Below are 24,168 nucleotides of genomic sequence, written 5' to 3' on the forward strand. Positions count from 1 at the left end.
GCTTTCTAGAAGCAGGGAAGAAGAACAGTACTGTAGGTGAAGATGTCAGGAATGCATAAAACCACAATTAAAACAAACTCCCTCTGGGATCTGCTGGAGATGACCCTGATAGTAGTTGCCCATGGTGCTGGCATATGGGAGGGATTGAGAGTTACCGAGATCTGACTGCTCAGTTAGCAAAACAGCCTTCTGTAGCTTTTCCAGCCCAGTTATTCTCCAAATTACAGTATGCACTAAAGATAAGGGCAGGGAAAGGAACGGCACATCCAAATTGCCCAGCACAAGGCTGTTGGTGCTGTGCTGAGCCTGTGGAAAATGTGTCAAGTTGTTGTTATTCATCCATTTTAGAGCCTTGGAGGACCTACATTATTTGCATCAAGGACTATTTTGTTAGCTAATTCTAAATTCTAAAATAAATAACTACTTTTTTTATTTTAAGTTGTGTTTTAAGTGTAGAAGCACCAGCCTCACAGGTGTGAATGGCTGTCTCCCCTCTTGCCTTCATGCTTGGCAGTGTCAGAGCTTGCTTAGCTGCTGCTGTTCAGATGGTGGCATTCAGGGCCGTGTGCTACTCTCAGTACCATTTGTCATTCCTCAGAGGAAGCATCTCCAACATTAGTTCTTTTTCAGAGCTGTAATAGAGAATGTGCAGAGGCTCCAGCTGTTTGTCCTTGTAATCTCCACAAAATCAATGCTGTTTTGTAATCAACAGCTTTTTCTTGCATTTTTCTTTGAAATTGCATTTCCTGAAACTTTTAAGAAGAAAATAACCAAAATGGATTTCTCCCAAAATTTTAATAAATACCAAAATCTCATGGGGACAACCTGTGTAAGAGCTCCAATTTCTAGCCCTGCCGGAATGTGGAATATTGGGCAAGGAGCAAGTGATGATTATACATCCATGAAAGCTGCTACTGGCATTGGCCTGAGTCCTTCTGGCTGCTGGGGCCTCAGGAGATGGTTGGAGTTTCCACTTTTAGTGAGAATGTGCCTCCCTAGCAAGCTGCCTTTATATAAAGTGGCTGTCTGCTCCGAAAGCTGTGGAAACACAGGGAGCCCTACTTCTAAATTGGACTTGGAGTAACTAGAGTCTGGATTCAGTATGCACCCAGAGCTTCTCATTAGCTCAGTAAATATTTGTTTACTGCACTCAAAATTTTTTTCCAGCAGACATCTTCATGGGTTTTCCCTTTTCTTTTTCATGGACCAAAGCAATTTTTATGAATTTCTAAGTATTTAACTTCTTTTACCCTTCAGTATCTCAGTCATTGGCCTATTGTAGAATCAGATCTTTAGGGCAAAATCTTTAGGGTCTTTGCTGCATCTTGATTTACCTTGGAAGTAAATTAGGTTAAATTGAATTTAATTAGGCCATTTTAAATTCTGAATGAGAATATCATTGTATTTAACCAATATAGTTCGAATGCACACCTTAGTTAATTTGGACTAATCATGTTCATTGTCCTCTTGCAGACAAACCCTTTGCTATTTCTGCTGTACAAAGGTAGTGGCAGTTTTCATTTGCATCCCATTTGGTTGCACTGATGCAATGTGCACACCACTGACATGAGTGCCATCCACATATATTTTATGACCATGTAATGCCAGCAGGAGGAAGCCCTAGTTACACAGAGAATCAGCCCAGCACTTCGGAAGGGCTGATGTTTACTTTTAATTTACTTTGTTGAAAGTTATCTATTTGTATCCTTATTTCCACGCTCTTGGAGATGGGGTTAATTTATTCCATGATTGCTGCCAACCTGCAGCAGTCAGATAATGAAACATAAGTGCCAGGAATCTTGCTGTTTTTTTCTCTGATGGCATCCAAAGGCAGGAGCCTGGAGGAGGTCCCCCAGGGTGGTGGCATAACAAGACACCATTCTCACTGCAACGCTGCCTTGAAGTGTCCGAGATAAAGGACCCTAGGCTACAGTTGGGTGTTTAGCTTTTAAAATCAAAACAAAACATTAACATTTGAGATATCCCTGGAGTTTTCTTCCCTGCAAAGCCACTGACGTGTTTGCCATCCAATAACAATGGCCCCTGAGATCTCTCCTCCCTCCTACATTCAGCCCATGCTGTGTGTAGACAGATGGCCATCATCCTTAAAGGTGGGGCCCATCTTTCATTTGGGATTCAGCAATATTTTTCGTGGTCCCAAGGTGCATTGCTCATATCAAAAGTAATATTTTGAGTGAGTTTCAAGCTTGGGCAGCAGCTGTGAGAGTAACGTAAAAGAATTGAAGCAGCACAGGTCCTTCATGCTGAGAAGGTAATGTTTACACAGCAATGAGTATTTTGATTGACAAGTTCACAATTACCTTTGTTATGTACATAATTAAGCAGTAAATTAGGCAAAATAGTTAAGGAAATAAAAAATGGGAAAATTAAGATCTATCTAAATGGTAGGACATGCACTGATTTTTAGTATTTACCTTCATGTGCATGTTATGACACACGGCAGCTCTCGTTGATCATTTCTATAAAAGACATTTATAATGCACTTTACAAATAACTGACAGCTTCTCTTTTGTCTGTGCTTTGTGCTAGCTAATGGAAATTGATTTAAATAAAAAATAATTTACATGTTCTTATAAGATTTCATTGAATTTACAAGGGCTGGAGCACACCACATTAATTATTGCTACACCATTGTGGCAAGCTAGCGAGAAATTAGATTTAAAAACTGAGCAAAAACTATATATAATTACCATTAAAATGACTCAGGCATGAAAATTAATCAAACAGATTTGGAAAAACATTATTATTCCTGTCAACAATAGGACACCAGGTCTTTTGTTAAGAACTTTTACTTTGATTTCCACTTGCACTCATTCCACACTTAATGAGCTTTTGTTCTGCAGTGTAAATATTCCTTCTCTTACTTCCAGATGTGTTTGCAAGGGTAGTAATTTGAATTACAAGGAATGCAATCCCATCCTTTCCTAGTCTCAGTTTTGGTGGCTACCAAGCCCAAGCTTCAGATCATCCTTGTTGCTCTTTTTGGGCTCCTGTTGTTATTTTAGGGTGTTGAAGCTTGGGGGAAGGATCCAAAGACTTTGCTGTATGCATTTTGGCCTCTGCAAGCTTTCAGCTTGTTGGTGGAGACAAGAACAAGGCTGCCTGGCTTCAGCTTGCAACATCCTTCTCAGTCATCATCTAAACAGTCTAGGGCTTGGTACCCCACCCATAATATGGTATTAGTTTTTAATCCCCTCCTCCTCAATTTCCCTACTTCTCTATATATTCTGGGAACAACTCTTGTCATCCTGCTGGGACAGCAGTGTCTTGGTGTAGATTTACTGTTGCGTAGCTGTATATCCAGATGCAGACACACTATTAAAAGAATTTTTATTGCTCATGGTTTTTAGATAAATTCCTAACAAACTCATGCATTTTGTTTCTAGGCAAACCAGTAATGATAGTGACTGAATACATGGAGAATGGCTCTCTGGATACATTTTTAAAGGTATTACTTAGATCTTCTTTCCAGGGGGACCTGGGGACTTGTTTTGGGTTCTTTGTAGATGGTTAATGTCAATAAAAATGTTTTCTGGGTGTTGGTGCTGTCCAGGGGCAGGAGTAGCTCAGTTGTCTCTTTGATCTGCATTTACACAGCATCATGAAGGACCTGGGACATTCAGTGATAGAAACAGGTAAGAATAAATTGGAGGATATTACATTTATTTTAGAAGGCAGTGGAAGGTATTAACTTAGCCTGCAAAATGTGGTGTGGTTCAGGAGCAGACCCGTACTGCAGCATAGCAAACCCCAGACTTGTCAGAGTTTTTCCATAAAATGTAAGAGCTAGAGAAGGGAGAGTGAGGGAAGTGGTTCGAAATGCAGTGTGGCAACATGGGGAAGAGCTCCTACCCCCTCAAGTGTTCATGAACCTCTACAGGTAGGACTTCCATGCAACTTGGTGCCATTCAGTTGCCTGACTGAGAAACAGCCCAGCCTGGTGCCCTTATACACCTTATACACATGTGTTTGCTCCAGTCACAGTCTCTCTATCAGCCACCAGTAGATGCACCTCATTCCTTGATCTCAAGTTGAAAGAACTACATTTCCTTAGCTTTGTCTCTAGAGATCTTAATCTAAATAGTGAAACTTAGAAAAGCTTCATGGTCAGAGCATGAGAGTAATGAATTGTTAATTTTCCTGGTTTCCTTCCTTGGAGACTTGCCTTTGCATTTTTATTCCTGCACACACAATGTTGAGGGTGCAGAGGCTCTCAGCTCATCAAAAGTCTCCTTCCTTTTGCAGAAGAATGATGGGCAGTTCACCGTCATCCAGCTGGTCGGGATGCTGCGAGGCATCGCCTCCGGAATGAAGTACCTGTCTGACATGGGTTATGTGCACAGAGATCTGGCTGCCAGGAACATCCTGATCAACAGCAACTTGGTCTGCAAGGTGTCAGACTTTGGCCTCTCCAGAGTCCTAGAGGATGACCCTGAAGCAGCGTACACAACCAGGGTCAGTTATGAGGATACCAAACTGATTGAGCTCAAGGGAAACGTATTTCTTGCCACATTTTGCTGTTCAGGCTCTCTAACAAAGAGTTTCTATTAATCCAGAGCCTCTAAACTGTGCAGGAGGGTTAGATCAGGTGATAACAGTTAATTGTCACCAGATTAATTTTGCAAATGCCTTTAATTTATAGTGGGGGTTTATATAACACAGAGTTTAAATAACACAGAGTTTAACTAATAACTCTGAAGTTCAAGTAGGGTACACGAGTCAAGTAGCAAACTTTGCAAAGTTGCCAATGCTTCCAAGCTCTATTCTGTCCTCTTTGGTGAATACCAAAGGGAAGAAAGAGCAATTGCTTTGCTCAGGCACCCATCCTGCGATGCAAGTCATGGTCTTCTGAACAATTTCACCCTTTTAAAACATTATTGTGTAATGAATGCCCACTGTAAATAATGCACACTGCCCTCAGCATTACCCGGTTGAGAGTAATTTCTCCCAACCCAAGAAAGAGCTTTTCCAACCTCGGTGCTCTGCCCCTGCTCTGCCCACATGGCACTGGCACTGGAGAGAGGGGGTGGGCAGGACCCTCCTTCAACAGCACAGACTTGGAGAGAGCCTCCAATATTAATGGCAGTGATTGGCGCTCCTTGGGCATGTCTTACTACTGTGTTTTTCCAAGGGTATTGTTTTGAGGGTGGTGGGAGCTGTCTTGAGTCATGTTCCCTGTTCCTGTGGACATCTTGGAAAGGCCTTCCAGCTTTTGTCAGTCGTGGCCCCATGATGGGACTCAGTGCACAGCTGGACTGGCACTTCCCTGCAGGCTGAAGGGCTCTTGGCCAGCCCTGCTGTGGCTCCCATGTGCTGCCATGTGCTAATTGGCACTGCTGAGAATCTGGCCCTTCACTTAAGGCATGCGCTGCTGAGCTTGTGAATAAGTAATTATGGGAAGAAGAGACCTTTTAAAAGTTGCTTTGAAAATGTGTTCCAAATCCTGTCTTTTTCCAATAACAAACACTGTTAGGGGGCATTCAGGGAGACCTTCCAATATTTAGCTCAACACGTAGAGGAAGGGACTTCACAGCAAACTATTTTTTAATATAAATCAAGAGAGACAGCTCTTTAAACCCAATGAGAAAAGTATTCCTTAATCCAGACTCTCCTTTCCCTCCCCTTTCCCTTCTCAGAGCTGATCTGAAGTTTGATTTCTAAAATGATAGAAAGGAGAAAAGGAAACAGCAAAGCACATTTGACAGCTGTGGCATCATTTTGAGTCCCACAGCAGAGGCTAAGCCGGCTGGTCTTTGCGCATGCAGATTTCTGTGCCTGCTACACAGATCTCTCTGCAGAACCAGGACTGCATTATAAAAAAAAAAAAAAAAGAAAAAAGAAAAAAAGGGAATTACTTCCGCAGCAATTTGCATGAAGCCCTCGTTAGATCAAAGTCTTCCTCAGCCTCAGAACTGTCTGTTCCTCCCCCGCTCGCTCTCAGAAATGGAGGAACTGTATTCCCTTACCAACCCGTGCAACATAATTGAGATGTTGATCCTATACATGTCCCAGCATTCAAACAACATTCAAACAACAAACCTTCAGGACAGCCAATTAGTAGGCAGCCTACAAATGCTTATGGGCTGAGATAATGTGGAAAGGGGCCCCATGCTGTCAAACAGATTTACTTTAAAATTCGATGTCTCTTTCCAGAGAGAAAATAACATCCCTTGGTGCTCTGAGAAGAGCTATTTCGACTTTTTCCACGTGTTCTCTGCCCTCCTCTGCAATCTATTTTTTGGGGTTTTTTCTCCATTTCTTGTCCATTTAGGGAGGGAAGATCCCCATTCGATGGACAGCGCCTGAAGCGATCGCCTTCCGCAAATTCACATCTGCCAGCGACGTCTGGAGCTACGGCATCGTGATGTGGGAGGTGATGTCCTACGGCGAGAGGCCTTACTGGGAGATGACAAACCAAGATGTAAGCACGTGCCAGAGCTGCTGTGTGATGGGGCTTTGAGGGCTCAGCACTCATTCTGCTGTCAGAGAGGCAGAATGGGGACTGGAGGAGGAGAGCTGCTGTAAGAATGGCTTTGCTGCCCCGTGCCAGACAAAAATGATCCTCCCTCCCCTTTGATGCTCTGTTTTTTGCAGCAGCCCAGAACAGGCTGTGCGCAGAGGGAAATGTGTCTACATGGAGGCAAGCCTGCTTCCCCCAGCAGCCTGCTGGAGCTTCACTAATGCTGTTAGAGCTGGAGCCTGTCCCTCCTCTGCTTAATGACAAAGGCCTGCCAGGGGATAGATGCTGATAAACTGGCAGCGTTTCAGTTGTGTGTTCAAACCCCTGCAGCCACATAAAACAGAAACTCACGAGAGTTGTGGTGAGGGCTTTGTTTCCTGGCAGAAAAGCTGGGTCATTTGATCTAATGACAGCAGTCCATAGAGTTCCAACAGTCTTGGTCGTTCTTGCATTGCTGATCTCAAGAGAATAGTTTTACTCCAGTTGTGAACATCTTGTAAGTCTGTGCTTGCAGAAGCTCTCATTTGTTTGTACAGTCCTCTTCGAGTTGTGTCCCCTTGCTCCTGGGTCCCAGTGCCCCCTTGAGTCTCTGACCTCGAGGCCACCCTCTAAAGCACCTCCAAACACTGAGGTGCCTGGGAATACTCTCTCCCACCTGACTGCAGCTCCAATCCCAGCCTGGGTAAGAATCTTTTGATCCTACTGCAGGGTTGCACTCTACCCTGAGCTCACCATCAACATCTATCCTTGTCTGAGGCTAAAAATATTTAAGCCTGGGGTAGCCAGATTTTCTAGGTCCCTCCTTCCTCTTCACATCTCTGAGAGCTATGATTTGCGAAGGTCTCTGAGAATCCCAGCTAGTCATGAGGTCAGATTCACCAACGGGGCATGTGGGGCAGCCCTGCTACCTGTGGAGATCCTGCTGCTGTGTGGGTTTCCTCTGGGCACAATACTTGGTGTTTCATCCTTTCTGCTTTTTTGAGCAGTGTTCCTATTCCAGCAATTTTCTGCTGTTTCACTGGCAGCAAGAGCTCTGGCTGAGTGTTCTGCTCTCCCTGAGTTTTGTTAGCAAGCCTTTGCCATCAGTGGATGTTACTACCTGTCACACTGAGCTGCTGTCTCATCTCACTTTGATTCCAGGCACGGAAACGAGTGGTACCTTTGAGATGGTCATGCCATGCTCCTTACCAGGGACTTGAACACACTGTTTGGCATGAATGCCCCGCTGCTCCTGCATTGCTGAGCCTGTCACATTTGCAGGAAGTTCAGTAAAGCAGCATGTACCTACACAGGGATTTATCTTAATCAAATACAGGGACTTGCTTCCATAGTCTGTGCAGAGAATGCAGGAGTTGAGAGCCAAGCTTTTGTGTTCACACTGAGCACTGTAACTATCTTTAATGCTGATGTACTGGCACAGCACAGATGTTGTTCAGTAAATGCCAGGCTAAGATTGAGGCTGGTGCCAGGGAGGTAATGATCTGTGGCCAGGGGAGTCCCTTGTCTGAATCACAGCACTATGAGTGTCCACACTTTACAGAACTGTTCCAAAAAGCCCAAATGCCTCCATGTTCTGTGGGGCACAGACTTGCCTGGAGTGAAAGCAGAAAATAAAGGATAACTGAGATGTTTATGAGCATCAGTTCCTGCTTAGGCTATGCTTGTGTAACCTCTCTGTTACTTGCCTCTGCCCTTTGTGCAGATGGTAAGTGCCTGGATAGTGGCGGCATAGGAACTTAATTCAGTGCTGTGGCATGTTTCTCATGCAATTCTTCCTCCTTCAGCTCCTGAAGGCCTCCTTTTCTTTCCTCCTCTGCTTGTGTTGAGAGAAGAGTCAGTGGTGTTAGCTACAGCACTGGCTTTTGTGCTGAGAAAAAAGGGGTCACATAAATTCTGGACTCTGTTGCACAAGAGTTTCTTGTTGTATGGCCTGTAATTAAAGCACATCATTTTCAAGCACAGATGATGATGAGCAAAATTATTTTCACCCTGTTACAGATGGCTTGCTTTAAAGGAGGTGAAGTGCAAAAGGGCAGAAAATGTTTTAAGGCTACAAATCACATTTTAAAATCATGCTAGTTTCTGGACAGCCCTCTAAAAATATGCTTTGGCTTGACCACCAGATAAGGCTTTGATGCAGACATTATGCAGAGGAATATTGTGGCCTGTGTTGCACAGGTTGATAAGCTAAATAATCACGCTGGTTGATTTTTAGTGTTCAGACTGGTGAATCTTTGCTTTACTGGAATAGACCATCCCAAATTGTCCTCTCCTAAACATCCAGTTCAGTCACCCCAGTCTGAATAGTGCTTGTCCAGAAGAGGAAGAGAGACAAAAGTGCCTCCTTAGGTGCAAATTCTAAACCCTCAAGTCTTACAAATCAGTACACCAATGAATAGAGCAGCAAATGTCCCACTTTCTTATTTTCTAATCACTGTGGTGGCTGCAAGTGACTCAGTCTTTCTTGTTTTGGTTTTTTTGCTACCCTTACTGCTAGATGCCTGAAGGCACCTTCAGATGCAAGAGTCTATTTCAGCATCCTAGCTTCTTGCAGCATTTTGATACCATTTACATTGTACCACCAGGACGGATGACATCCTGTAAATTGAGTTAACGCTATTGATTGTGATGTTACTGCCAGGAATATCCAGCATGCATAACCCCACTGCAGATATAGTTCAGATATTCTGATCTGGTGCCAGATGGTCTGCTCCCTGTCTTGCTACTATTTTCTTTCTGCTACAGTTGGAGGATGACCCATTATTGTTATAAATACAGACATGGACACAGCAAATAGCATTCTCATGGCTGTGCCACACTGAACCTTTTTCTTTATAGCTGCAAATTTGGAATCAGGGACCAGCTGAAAAGCATGGTGTGAAGAACAGAGAGTATAAATAGCACAGTGTGATGGGGCTGGGAGCAACAGCCAGGCCATAGAAGAGATCTCCTTGCAAGTGTAGGTTGGATGGACAGTGTGCAACTGCTCCACTGAAAGATAAAATCTCAGATGGGCAGAAAAGGACTGCACATGTTGTGGCCCAGATCTTCTGCTGTGCTTTTTACCCTTGGAGGAGATGGTGAAGCCTCACCTAACTACTTCTCTGCTATGTACATCCTCAGGGAGGCTGAGGTTCCCACTACTGCTGCTCAGTCAGCCTGGCTCATTCCTGCGACTCTACATTTAGCAAAAAGCTCTGTGATGGAGGAGGACAATTTCAAACCAATCCATTTTGAATTTTGAAGCCCTCTGAAATGCAGTGCTAGCCTGACACAGCTCATCCTGTACTACTCATCTAGCCACTAAACACCAAGACAACAGCTTCCATGCTAATCACAGAGCCTTCTTTTCCGACACAGGATGCTTTCAAATTGTGAAATGAGTGAATGGCATTTTAGGTAGTCTTTGGAGTGAAGAGTGAAGCACATGTGGTTTTCATGTGGTCATAGCAAATACCTGCTTCCAGCTCCTTTTCATCAAGGAATCTTGGGAGTGGAGGGTGTGAAGATGGGCTGCCGTGACTCCCTTGGCACAGACACAAAACCTTGTGGCTTGAAACATGAGCTGCATTCTCCTGAAAATTGTAATGGTTCAAAATGGGAGCTGTGAGCTTAAAGCCCTGCCACAGATCTGCCCCAAAATGGGGAAAACAAGTTGTCTTTCTCAATTCTGCCCTCATTTATTCATTTCTGCCTTTCAAGAGGGCAGGCAACACACGTGCATATCTCTTGTTTTAGATATAAAACCATAGATAGTTTGTATTTGAAATCAGTGCAACAACTCCCCTGGTTTTAATTTGCATAGTCTTGGGCTGACATTTTAAATTCCTGGCAGAAATGTGGCCACACTAAGAAACTACTAGACCCAGACAGTATTGAATGATATATGAGATGGTTGTTCTGCCTTTGCCTTGAATCCATCCATCAATTAGCATTCAAAGTCTCTTTTGAAATACAGTCAGACTTTTATTACTGTAATACAAATTTGTGGTCTAGCACATGCCTTTTTGTTTAAAAAGAAGCCAACATCTGAATAAACAAAATCACTGCACTCCAAGAAGATGCCAGAAAGCCCTGTAGGCTCTTTTTTATGGATTTAGCATAGGCTCCAGGAGTTTCCTGGTATATAACACAGAGACCACAACTGAGCTTTGAACAAGTGCAACCAGGCAATCTACCCCCCTGGTTGCAGCGGTGCCTTGGCTATCTAGATTCATTTTGCAATGGCTAAAAATAAAGTTATTCAACACATCCCTTGAAAAATATGAAGGATAGAGGGGCTTACTGAGTTTGCTTACTGAGTGTGCAGAGCTGGGGGGTGGCTGGATCTTTTGTGAGCATATTGCTGATCCCAAAGTTCTATGTTAAAGTCAGCTTGCATTTGGGCAAAAGATGAGGGGAAGAAAAGCCTTGTGTTTTGTGTCCTGCAGGTGATTAAGGCCGTGGAGGAAGGCTATCGCCTGCCAAGTCCCATGGACTGCCCTGCTGCTCTCTACCAGCTGATGCTCGACTGCTGGCAGAAGGACCGCAACAGCCGGCCCAAGTTTGACGAAATTGTCAGCATGCTGGACAAGCTCATCCGGAACCCCAGCAGCCTGAAGACCTTGGTTAATGCATCAAGCAGGTACAGACTCAGCCCAGAACCATTTCTCAGAGCAAGGTCCTTGTCCAAACACCCACCCCAAGGGTTGGATTCCCTCTGATTATTTAGCCTTAGTGTGTATTCTTGGGGGAATGTTCCTGCAGCTTTGTTATGTCCAGGGGAGTTGACTCATATCAGCTTTTTCTGTTGCAGCCAAATGAGCAACTCACTCACTCCAAATGCAGTGCTACTACCACAAAGAAAATTACCGTGGTCTGTCTTTCAGAAAAAGGAGTTTCAGCAGTACTTTGTCCGTGACAAAACTATCTGTGCTCTACTGCAAGGTTAGAGAAGGCAAGGCTTGAGTGCACGAGCTAGATAGTAAATACTGCTCCAATTATCTGCCTGTTGACTTTATCTTGGTAATACAAATGAAAAGTGCCTCTTGGGGAAACTCTTAGGATGTGCAAAGCTTATGGATGTCCAGGTACATCCTTCCACAACTATTCCCAGGCATGCTAGCCACCAGTACAAGTCGTGAGAGTCATGGTAATTGGAAGAGCAGGTCTCTGGTTACCAAAGTACTGTACACAAACCCTTTGCTAAAGCCACATGAAGTGAATAGAACAGCCAGTTTGTATTTAAACATTAATCTGAATAGCTACACAGCTACAAGTAAGATAAACACAATCAAGAAATAAAGCTGCACTTGGAGAGAAAGAGCTAAATAGTCTTGGAGAGGCTTTTCCTATTTTCACTGTAAGCACACTTTTACTTCTGAGCCATCAGTGTTGCTAATCACACAATCCCTTGCAAGGTCATAAAGAAGTTTAATATATATATATATATATATAGGTATATATGTATATTATTGCTGTTTCACTGATGGCAGTGGAGTTCCCCAGATTAACCATGGAAAAAGCCCTGCAGAAAAGTTTATCCTCAGAGGAGGGACAAAAAAATATGTGTTTTCTTTAAACAGGAATGAGAGAGATAAGATTAGGTTAGACTGGTGGTATGGGCCAAAAGAGATGTACTGCTGTGAGCTTGTAGTTGTTTGTCCCCACACCTTCCAAGTGGGCCTTGCACAGCTGCATGTGGCACATGTGCCCTGCTGCAGCTGGGCATCTCTCTGGTGGCATGTCCCTGTGCATGGCATTTCATGCACTGAAAGAGAAGAACCTGAAATTTCTGTTAATTTTTAAATACAAGCTAGATCTGGTTCCTCAGGCTATTTTACATGTACCATTTACCATCTGAAGAAGAAATTATTCTTATTAGCAATTAGATGTAACGTCAGTGCCAGCAAACCTGCAGGAAAAGGTTTATGACAGCATAAAATATGTGAGGTTTCTTTTTTTTTCAACTCAGAACAGTTATTTTCCAGGCCTGTTACATGGTGTTTCCTGCACTCTTTTATACCAAACTGTTATGCCAGATGAGGAAAATAGGCAGGAAACCATTTCCTTGAGCTGCTAAGTGCTTTGCTGATGTTTTATTCCATGAATGGGTCCATACAATTCCAAACCTCTCCTTTTCAGAGCTGCTGTGGATATTTTTGATATGGATGAAGCCCCTGAACAGTCAGGCTTTGGGGCTGTGTTTCCATTCTCATAGATTGCTGTGCCCAGACCATAGTAATTCCAAATGAATCATAATTTCAATATAGAGCAGCTGTAAAGGATTTTTTTTATATATGTAATGTGTTCTTTATGGAAATTCTCATTAATGCAAATAAGGGAGGAAGTCACTCTCTACATTACAGCGTGTGCTATGATATCACTAGGTACCTCCTGACATTAGTGATGAAAATCCACTTCTCATTATGATTACTTAGGAGTTTTGAATTTCTCATGTGTATAAAATGTTATGGGAAGCCATTATGTTCTTGGTACTGCAAGTATTCACATTTTATTAGACCCTTCAGCATTGCTATTAAATAAACAAATAATACTAATGTGCTCATAAAATACATGAAGATTCCTGAAGTGCTACAATAATATAATATCCCAGCTCTCCTTCCAGTTGAAAGTCTTTTAAGTGTAATAGCCACCATCAGAGGCTGACCTGGAAAATGTTTTTTTTTACCTGTGGGTAAAAATCTTTGCTCAGGGCTTGTGTTAGCTGTGTGTCCCCTTTTACAAAGCAGGGAACAGATCTGGTTTCTTTCCTGGCTGACCTTGGACAAGGCCTCTTTGCTCTCTGCACATCATTAGTGGGGTGGTGGACCCTACTTGTGCCAGGTACTGTGTCAGTGCTCCAGCTGTGGTGAAGGGTTATTATTTGCCTGAATTGCTTCTTCCGTGCGTGGCATAGCTGAGCAGGGAGCAGTTGCCTGGCAGGCTCTGAGGGAGGGTGTGGGAGCAGGAGTGTGCCTTGTTTGCAGGCTGGAGCGTGGCTGGAGCGTTGCTGCTCTCTGCAGGCTCGTTGGATGCTGTCTCCATGCAAACCCCCTCCCAGTGACTCTGCAGGAGCAGCCCCTGGACTGTTTAATGCTCCCTGGACTGGGAACAGCTGCCTGCCATTGATGGCTGCTGCTGGGAAATGTAATTTGAGTTTCAGCTTCCAGGCTCTGTGCTGCCTTAAGTTAATTATGAGCTTTAAAGGTGGAGGAAGAGAGCAAAGCAGGAGTCATCAAAGTGAAGACTTTGAATTAGGAGTGACTGGGGGAGCCTACTTGTGGCCAGGAGGTAACTGGGGTGGGTGCCACCTCTCCTCCTCTTTCTGCTTGTGGTGAGGACTGGAAATGGCAGGAGCTAACTCAAGAATAGGTGAGGTTGAAGGTGAAGTGCTGTGTTTGATACATTGCATATCAAGCCTGCTAGGAGGGTTTAGGCTGAAGCAATCACTGAAAACGGAGCAAAAGAATCATCTTTACCATAAAAAATGCAACTTGAGTCATGTTGTGTATCTCTCAATACTGATTCTGTTTGCTTCTTTGTTTTTGCTTACCTTTAGAGTGTCAAATCTGTTGGTGGAGCACAGTCCAGTCGGGAGTGGTGCCTACAGGTCGGTGGGTGAGTGGCTGGAAGCCATCAAAATGGGCCGATACACAGAGATCTTCATGGAGAATGGATACAGCTCAATGGATGCAGTGGCTCAGGTGACCCTAGAGTGAGTAGTGTCCAGATCATTTTCACCTCATTTCTTGGAATTGCAACGGGAGGAGGGAGGAGAAAGACAAATCATCCAAGAATACGTAAGGATGAGGCTGCAGAAAGGGAAAACATTATCCTGTGTTTGCAGTCAGCAGTTTCCCTTGCAGCATCTCTATTGATAACGAGTGCAGGCAAGACTAAAATTTACAATTACTACACTGGCAGCTATTTTGTCTCCTTTACTCACAGAAATTAATGCATGAGTTTCTGGAATTGCCAGGCCATCCTCTTGACACACTAGCAGTTGATTATTTGGGATTACCAACAAAATAAACCCTCTACCCTACCAGTAAATGTATAGGTCCCTGCTGAGACAGCCTGGCTTCAGAGCAGATGAGCTGGATTCATGGCTGATCTGGGTATAAGCAAGTGAACAGTGAAGCCCAGTAAGGTGTGGAAATGGTACTCAGCATAACCAGAAATAAGTAAGAGCTGATGCCAGTGCAAGAGCATCAGGAACCCACAGCTCTAGAGGACAGGCTTCCTGAGAGACCCTTTCTTCTGAATGTGCCCGTGGCTTTTGCACGTGGGTGTGACTGCAGCTGAGGCAACAGCCTTCAAATGACTTGGTGAATACCTCAGGGCTGCTAATTTGCTATGCTGCACCTTTAATTGCCTGCCTAGCTTGTGAAATTATGTCAGTACTTTCCTGCTGTTGCCTGTGCTGTCTCCAACTCCCCTCCAAGCCTGCCTCTCTAGCTGGGTTAATTCGAGCTTAGCTTACTGCAGGCATTAAGGCAGAATGGGAAGAATTGCACTCTCCTGCTTTGGAGAAGGTTGTGTCTCCTCTGACCACATGTAGACTGCCACTGCACATACAGAATTGCTTCTGAGGATTTAGAATAAACCAAGAAAAATCCCCCTACCCCACAGAACTGCAGCATTTCCTCCTGTCTGCCACAATGCTTGCTGTGGAGCTCACTGCACAGCACAGGAGTGTGAGGCAGGTCAGTGACATCCCCATGGAGTTCAGTTTTCTATCACATACATGGAGGGAGTGCAGGAGCCTCTCTGCTCTCACTCTGATTTTATTTGCTCCACTCACACCATCAGTATTTGCCCCTTACACCTGGACTCATCCAGTCTTCTTTCAGCCATTCACATGAAAACCCTGAGCTAGGGATGAAGTCCTCTCCAGCAACTGTCTGGGAAATCAGGGTGCATGGATTCTTACCTGGATCCTCTTTCCAGCTCCTGAGACCCTCACGTGTTGTTCCCCAGCCTTGTCCTGCAATTATGTGTCACTTTACTTGGGCTTTTGAGGACTCCACAGTTTAGACTGATAACCTACAAACATGGACCAAGGAAGAGGGCATCCATCCCCAGGCTGGTCAGAGCCCACGTAGCAGAAATAGCTAGCCAGAGGCTGAGTAGGAAAAAGGGGGATAGGATGAAGCAGTAATTTATGACAAAAGGAAAACATTGGAGCATTCCCCTCCACAGTACCACCCCAATCTGATAACCAGAGCAACTTCTGGTAGAAAATGCAGGTTGTCTAAAGTCCATCACAGATTTATTGCTGTTTGGGTTAATTAGTCATGTCAAAGAAGAAAATTAGGCCTCTACCATGTTCCTCTTCAGAATTTTCTGTGGTTTGAAGAGCTCTACATGAAATGCTCAGAAGTAAAATGCTTTTGCTTGGGTCACAGAAAATGTTGACTTGAAACCCAAACTAGTGAGTGTTTTCAACAGCAAATTAGAATTACTTACTTGTGTAACTTTAAACAATCTTACTATCCCTCCTACACTGTCTTAGCATGCCATGCTGCTGACAAAAGTATTCCTAACCTTCAAATTCCTAAAGTGCAATGCTTCAGATAATGAAGTAAGATCCTTAATTTTACTTAAAAATTTAATTATTTCCCTATGTTTACTCTTTAGTATTGCAGAAATTTCAAAACTGTCCCCCAAAATCTTTTCAGGTGATGCAAAAAGTGCTTTTAAAATGGTTTTTCTGATTGGCAATGAACCAAGAAAACAATTACCTGCGCAGCTCTAGCCAGAAAGGCGAGTTGGTTTGAAAGGCCTTAAATAAGATTATAGCTGCTAGAGATGCTCTGACTCTCACCAGCTGCAAAGCTCCTCAAAGGCCACCTCACCATGTCCCAGATGTCCTCTATGGCACAAATGTCATCCCAGTGGTCCTAGTGGAGACAACATGTCTGAGCTGCTCAGCTTCAGCTTTCTTCTGGGGTTTTAGAACAGTAGAGCAGTGCAAAGGAGCTGATGCCTGGCAGCCTGGGGGAGATTTTGGGTTTGTTTTTTTTTTTTAACTGGAAGGAGGCATTTCATGGATCCATCTTCCATTTCAGTTGAAGCTGATAAAATGTTGAAACCTATTCCAGGTAGCTATCCATGTCAGCAAATAAACTCCCCCTGCCCATCCCAGCTGCCTGTGGACAGAGATTCTTGCAGAGATGCCTTGGGTTCTTCTCTGTCAGCCCAAACACCTTTGCATTGCAGAGGTGTCTTGGCAAAAAGGCTTGACCCCACTCAGGTCTATATTTGGAAAAACCTGTGAAAGATTAATCAAAAGGCCAAGTAGCTATCCAAATCAAAATTTCTCTCATCCCTCTCAGAAACAGTATAAAAAGAAAAAACAGCAGATTCTCAGCTGTTGAAAAAAGAGAAACCATCACAGCAGTTTAAGAGGAAAAGTGTCTTGGAATGAAGTCCTGAATTCAGTCTGATGTAAACTGGCAGACTGCCCTTAAAAAATAAAGTGAGAAAAATGGCTCCTGGTGGGCTCAGCAGAGACTCTCATGGGTTCTCCAGAAAATAAACATCAGATCAAGCAAAGTTCTTTAAAGGTTGATACACTGAGAGGGGTTGGTTTTCTGGAGGTTTTAATTTTTTTCTCCCTGTAAAAGGGAGCAACAAAACATTTTGTACTCAACAAAGGAGAATTCAGGTTAAATGTTCCTTGTCATTTTTAATAGAGGCAACTGTTCTGTATATTCCAGAGCTGGGACTTGGGGGGATCAGGTGAAAAGATGATCTGAACATCTGAAAGTAGCTTGCTTTCCCCAAATGACATCAGTAAATCAGTCTTCACAATTTAAGAGGTTGCCTTCAAATATCATCCAAAATTATCTTTACCAAATTCAAATTGTGCAGGAGAGAAATGTAGAAATTAGGTGGATAACTGCTGCCAGAAAAAGCAGGACAAAAACATATGATAAATGTAAAGAATTTCTAAAATCTACTGAAAAAAAACCTACTACTGCTGTAGGAGGAGTTGGCCATGACACTGACAGGACTGATAATTGTGGGTGCCCAGCTTGTGGCTTCTTTACAAGACCTGGTTGAGATAGTTGATGTTCGGCTTCTTTTTAAAAAAAAAAACCTCCCTTCCTCAGCATGAAAAGCAAAATCCTGATTACCATTCTGATTCTTTCAAACTGATGGCTTGATGCATTTATTCCAGAAAATAGTAGTATTAGTGACAAATTTCTGAAAGCAAAAGATTAAAAATCTAAGATGGATGGATATCACCCCAAGTCCTAAGCTCTGCCTGCTTAAGCAAAGACCTGAAAATGTATGTGTTCAAACAAAGAGTGATCTCTACATTTAGCTCTAATTCTTGCAAAGGGATGAATCACCTTGTGAAAAGTGGAGCCTCACCCTCCACCCTCTCTTTCCAACTGGATATCAGACTTGAAGGGAACCTTTCCAGTGGACCAGACCTGCTCTTTAAACTTGTGGACCACCTAGTGACTTTGAGTGTGTCTGGAGCTCTTTCAATCCACTGCAAGAATAACTTTACCAGGACAATACTCAAGAATAGATAGATCCATGACATGAGTTTCAGTCTGACCCTTGACTGGACCAATTACTAACCATGTGGACTACATATTTTCACCTTTTGAAAGATCTGTACTCACTGAATCTCAGGACACCCTGTTGTTTGTTATTAGATGAAGAGCTCTGAATATTTGTAATAATATGTGTTGTGTTGCTTTGCATTGTATATATTTTTCTTCTAAAATAAAATAAATTATTTATTAAAAGTTATACTGGATGAAGAACATTTAAGAGTTCACCTGCTCTAGATGCTTATTCTTAACCTAAAATCTCAGTCCTGGGATTTTGATGCTGTGTCTGCTTCTGAACAAATTCTCATCTTGTAATCAAGTAGAATGGGAATTATGAGTAAGAGCAGATGAATTCTTAAAACAAATTTTTTTAAGTCCTCATTTCATGCAAATGTCCCTAGCAAGTGGATTCCTCTCTCTTTAGCATCGTCTGAAGGTCTTTGAGGTTCTTCTTGTTTCCCCTCATTCAAACTGACAACTAACTCCATGAGTAGTCCCAGTCTGCATGGGCAGCTGTAGTTACACCACGTGCAGAAGAGTGGTGAGGTCTGCCCTGGATGGGAGAGGAAATACAAAATTCCTGTGGTAGGCTGGCGGCTGCTGACCTCGGAGATCTTTCAGGACTGTGGCCCTTTTGCTTGCATGACTAAACTGGCTGGTGAGGGGGTTGTATTTTATGTGGCAATCCAGTCCTAGTCTACACTGTGTTTGGCAAACTGGTCCATGGTGTATAAGTAGTTCTATTTGTAAATAAAATGTTTTAAAATCTATTTCTTACAACATGGAGACTGTGAATTCAACCCTTGCAAATGGAGGCTATTGCAGGGAAGGGGATACCGTGTTGTCACTGGCATGTTGCAGCTGGGCTTCCATGCAAGGCAGTGGTAAGAGAGCAGCATGCGTGCAGCTGTGTACAGGCTGCTTGGGATGAGCTGCCACCAGTTTTCCCCTTTATTTCCTCAGCTTTTTGGTCAACATAGGTAAGCCTTTTAATACCTTGTTGGCAAGTGATTCAAATTCCTGCCTGCTTTAATTTCCGGTCCTACATAAATGAAATAAGTGAAAAGATAAACTTCCTCCCTAAAACAAGAATAAAAGTCGTCTCATGGCTGGGGAGGCCAAGTATTTTGAGGTAGGGAGAGCACCCAGCACATGGGTGCACAGATCTCCACTGCAGAGGCACACACAAAACCCAACACCAGGGGTCAGGTCACTTCCACAGCAAGGAGCAGCCTGGATCCTGTGCCCGCGGGTCTCAGTTGTGCCTTTTCCTGCAGGGAATGCACATTTTTATTGTAAAGCCCCAGTGGGTGTCTGCACACATCTCCTCTGCAGAGCTGAGCCCGGTGATATTTCCATTTGGCTGCAGTAACAGGAGCCAAGGAGCTCTGGACTTGAGCTTAAAGGCAGTTGTTTTTGCAGCCCTTCGGCACAGAAGTTGTTGGATTTTTTGTCCCCAAACCAGCTGGTTTGTGCACCCAGTTCTGTTAAAAATTGTCTTCTGCCTTACACCACTTTAAGTGCTTCAGCACTGGATGCATGGGAACATGCAACATGCTGTAAGTCATGCTTGAAACATCAAAATTAAAGCTCCTGCATTCCTTAGGCAGCTTTTAGAAAGTTCTCTTTGATATGTGCAAGGTGGCTTTTGAATTAACCTGCCGATTTTTATACTTGGCAAGCATCTGGTTCAGGAGCTGTGTCTTCTGGTTCATCTTGCTGAGGCGCAAGACCCCACAGAAGTGTTTTTCCTCTCTCTGAGGAGTCCCCTATGCTTTTGGCTGGTGGCTTCACGTTTGAGAGGATTTGATATTCAAAAAAAAAAAAAAAAAAAAAAAAAAAAGACTGAATCCCCTGATGAGCAGTTAATGTATTGAAACCAGAAACTCTTTTTTCTTCTTTCTCTCTTGTAAATCAATGAGACACTCCTCAAGGATATTAAGGGGATACAATATGGGGAGAAAAAAAGCCTGTGTAGTGAACTGGGTGGGGGGTTTATTGGACTGATGGGGCTGTGTGTGAAAGGCCAAGACATGCATGCTTTTCTCCGAGTTTGAGGCTGTTTCTTTCCAGCATAACATGCGAGAGTGTCAGAAATTATACATCTGTGAAATACGTGGTACTGGATTTTCAAAAGAGCTCAGCTTGCACTTTAGATACCTAGAAAAAAAAAAAGCTGATTTTTCAAAAAGTGCCAGCAGAGCAGGACTCAGCAGGGGGAAGATGGATGTTGTCTCTATTAAAAATCAGGTCCTATACTGTGTTGGTTTTGAGGGTTGGTTTGTTTTTTGGTTTCTTTTTTTTTTTTTTTTTGATCTCTGGTGTGAACTTCCAACTGTGCTGTGTACATAAAATAAATTGCATGTAACAATAGCATTACTTCATTTTCCTTCATTATTAAGATGGCTTGCTGAACTAGTTTCACAATTCAGTGGAGGCAGAAATGAAAGCAGAGAAATGAAAGCATGTCCCCCTGAGAAGGTAGACACCTTTTGCAGGTGCTGCAGCCTTTTCTCTGCCAGGTAAGGAGCACTGCTGATGTGTCTCATTGACCTCCTTTGCTCTGTGCCCCTTATGTTATGATTTCCCTTTGCATCATGAAGAAGCATTGCTGAAAAAAGGTACAATAATGAAATTATGTGTTTAGCCCAAAGCAAAAAACTTGGTATTTTCCAAATCAAAAGGCAGAAAACATGACAGTCCTTGGAGAAGTACAGATGTAGCTTTTGGCTTCAACTAGTTTATGTGCTAATGTATTAGCCTTCACTCAAGACTGCTTTTTATTCAAAGCAGCATTCATCTGTGTAATTTGTGAACATGGATGATTGGTTGTTACTTGCACAGGAGTTTCTATCCAGAATGTGAAGCTGCTGAGAGAGGCACACCTCCGTGGGTAGCTCGTGTGAAAATGTTTTGGTGCTCCTTGCACTTTGTGCTCTCCTGCAGCCCAGCACACAGCCCTGCAGTGAACTATAGGCCAGGTTTGCAGTTGTGTCTCAGGTGATGGCTGGGCTCCCAGGTGTTGCTGGGGATTTCCAGCCTTTGCATGAATGCAGCAGTGTGGTTTCCAAAAAGCGGCTGTGTGCTCAAGGCCACATCTCAGTGGCTTTTGGTGGATAACTTTCTCCTAAAAGAGTTGCACACAGGGTGTCAGCAGCTTGGGGATTCACAAGTGTATTGGCAGGACCATAAGGCACAACTTAGAAACATCCAGTCTCGAGGTAGAAAATGAGGGACTGATATTTTCCTATCACTGAAAGTCTTCAGACAAAACACCACATCTCTTATAGTCAACCTGCTTCTCTAACAGCTTCTGTGTCTTGGGCTGGAAACATATCTGCAACTGTCTTGATGCTTCTGCTGAGCTTTTATTCCTACACTTTCTGTGTTAGCGCTTTTCTACCCAGTAAGAAATTTCTGCAATTACACTCTGCCATAACTGATGGCTTTACCTGGCTTAGAGGTGTCATTGATAACCCAAGGTCCTGCTGTGCTATCTCCAGGAGATGATTTGTCCCACTCCGGTCTTTGGATGGGATAAATTGTATACCCTGGAGGTGCCTCTTGATCAATACGAATCACATGAAAGTGATTACGTTCATCTATACACCTGAATTTTGGAGGGTGGAGTTTGACAATCTTTCCTCCTGATCCTGCATTTTACATTAAACTGTCTTATTTTACAGCTTTCCTGTAGTGGTAGCCCAGTAGGCAGAAGCAACAAATGCCCTTGGCATCTAGAATGCACCTCTCCAAAGCAAAACCAAATGTGGGTTTATGGGAAGATTTGCAAAGACTCAAAGGGGAGCTGCTTTGCTAATTCTTGTTGACTTTAAGGAGTCATCAGGATGGTGGCTGTGCTCGAGGCTTTTGCCATTTGTGTTTCTTTGGCTTTCCCTCATCTGAAGAGGAAGAAAGCACGGATTGACCTCACTCCTCACTGCTCATATTCAAGATCAAATACCAGCCTCTCCCATGAGAAGAGGAAACAGCAACATGGGCTTTCTTGCATGGCTTTCCTCTTGGAAATAGGACTTTTCACGCCTAGCAGAATCCTTGGCCAAAGATGATGCTGGCACTTTGCTGTCTGGCCTTTCTCCTTGGCCAGCAAGGTGATCTCATTCTATCACATGACCTCTCTGAGGTGCTGTCAGCCATTTAAAAAAAAAAAAAATAAAAATTACAAATAGGGAAAATGAAACCTGCCAACTAAACTTGTCTCTGGGAGCTGCCAGTGGTAACAGGTAGGCACTGGCAGCAGCAGCAGCAACAGCGCGTGCGGCGCGTGGTGTGCGCGGCGATGTGTGCCTTAGAGGTCCGTGGAACCAACGTCTGCTTTCTCCCACAGGGATTTGAGGCGTCTGGGAGTGACACTTGTTGGTCACCAGAAGAAGATAATGAACAGCCTTCAAGAGATGAAGGTCCAGTTGGTGAATGGGATGGTGCCGTTGTAACACAGTTTTTAAAGTTGCTTCCTCAAGTGGGTCGGTCCTGCACTTTGTACTCTAGCCCTGAGATTTATTTTGACTAAAAAAAAACAAGAAAAGATAAAAAGGGAAATTCAGGGTTTCTATAACTGAAGGACACTGGCCTCTGCTGCAGCATTTCTAAAGCAGTGTTTGACTAAAGTTTTGCTTTTCTTCCTATTTGTGTCCTCATTTTCATGAAGTCAATGTAAGATGCATGGAACGTGGAAACGAATCTGCTGTACATGAGGTTAACCAGTCTCTTGAGCTTCAGCGGTGATGACAAGCCTCCACCACGTGTTGTCTGTACATGGGAGGTACATATATATATATAGCACCTTTATATACTGAATTACAGCAGCACATGGTAATGCTTCCAAGGACTGACTTGAGTGGCAGATTTTTGTGGCCGTTCATGGACTCCCAATAGCTGCAGTTTGCTGAAGTATAACTTCGAGTCTTACTTGTCTACAGAAGTGTATTGAAGAGCAATATGATTAGATTATTTCTCGATATTTTGTTTTGTAAATTTAAAGAGAAGAAAAAAAATGCTGTTACACAGCATTAAGTTATAGAGAAGATTAGCGTATAAACATGTCACTTGCTCCATGGCAAATACAATACAGGGTGTATATTTTGTTTTCCTCCTTCTGTGTTACCATTCTTTTTATTTGCTCTTTGGGGAGGATAATACATGTTGAAGATGTATATACTGTACAGTTTGCTACTCATCAGGTACAAGATTGGGGCTCTTTCCTTGGTTTGTTCCTTTTTTCCTCCCTCTTTTACTCAGTCTCCCTTTTGTGTTACCCCCATGCTTTGTATTTTTGCTGCAGTTTGGTTTGACCAACACATAAAGCCTTCAGGAGTTTTCATTATGTATATGAGGTAGAAGGAAGTTGCTTAAATAAAAGATGTTGCCCCCCCCCTCTTCCTTTACACCATGGGTTGAGGACATCCAGAAGAAGAGAAGTAAAACATCTGGTTTTTGATGGCCTCCAGCAACAACGTGGCATCGGTTTTTCTGTGTCCTGGCCAAAGGTGGCATGGGATTGCCTCTGCACAGATGCTTCAGCCCAGTAGCCATCACCCAGTGCAGCCATCACCTCTGTTCCTGGAGCCCAGGAGAGAAAGCATGAGGTGGTTTTAACTGGAAGGAGGGAATTTTGTTGTTCCTTTTCTGATTATGTTGGTTAAGTCCTGGGGCACAGTTTGGAAATGAGCCTGTGGCCATCCAATGTGGAGATTTTGTAGTTTTTCCCCCACAGAGGTGGGAGTGGGATTATTTTTGGAGCTGTACTGTCCCAAGCTGTCTCTCAGCATTCTAGGCTTGCTGTGGACCTGGCCACTTTATGACAGAGCACAGAGGGGAGGGAAGAGCAGAGCAGCCCAACATGTTCACAGCGATGGCATCCTGAGGGCAAGGAGATGCCATTCTTCTGAGGCTGGCACAGCTCAGATCAGGACTTGGCTGTAGCTGGGGCGCAATGTAGCCATTAAAGCCCATGGCTGGTGCTTTCAGAGGGACCTGAGCGCAACCCAATCCCCTGAGAATCACACTAAGAAGTATTTTGGGGCTGTCCTCCTATTTTTATTGTAGATAGGATTAAACAGCACAGTTAATTTGGTATTCGTAGGTTGGGCTTTTATTTTGTGAAGACTTTGA

General features: G+C 43.5%; 1 protein-coding gene across 7 annotated transcripts in view; it reads left to right on the forward strand.

Annotated features, from left to right (window-relative positions):
* Positions 1-23,430, forward strand: part of EPHA5 (EPH receptor A5) — a 191,433-nt gene extending 168,003 nt beyond the window's left edge. For 5 of the 7 annotated variants that reach the window (XM_030947989.1, XM_030947993.1, XM_030947990.1 and 2 more), the window contains 6 exons: positions 3,408-3,469; positions 4,267-4,476; positions 6,293-6,442; positions 10,912-11,105; positions 14,022-14,177; positions 22,385-23,430. In XM_030947989.1, the coding sequence (XP_030803849.1) occupies positions 3,408-3,469; positions 4,267-4,476; positions 6,293-6,442; positions 10,912-11,105; positions 14,022-14,177; positions 22,385-22,490 (878 nt within the window). In that variant the 3' untranslated portion in view covers positions 22,491-23,430. Of the gene's footprint in view, positions 1-3,407; positions 3,470-4,266; positions 4,477-6,292; positions 6,443-10,911; positions 11,106-14,021; positions 14,178-17,812; positions 19,825-22,384 lie in introns of those variants that run through there. The other 2 variants (XM_030947991.1, XM_030947992.1) reach the window with 1 other exon arrangement.
* Positions 23,431-24,168: the final 738 nt, after the last annotated feature.

This window comes from Camarhynchus parvulus, chromosome 4, assembly GCF_901933205.1.
Source record: "Camarhynchus parvulus chromosome 4, STF_HiC, whole genome shotgun sequence".
Classification (NCBI taxonomy): domain Eukaryota; kingdom Metazoa; phylum Chordata; class Aves; order Passeriformes; family Thraupidae; genus Camarhynchus; species Camarhynchus parvulus.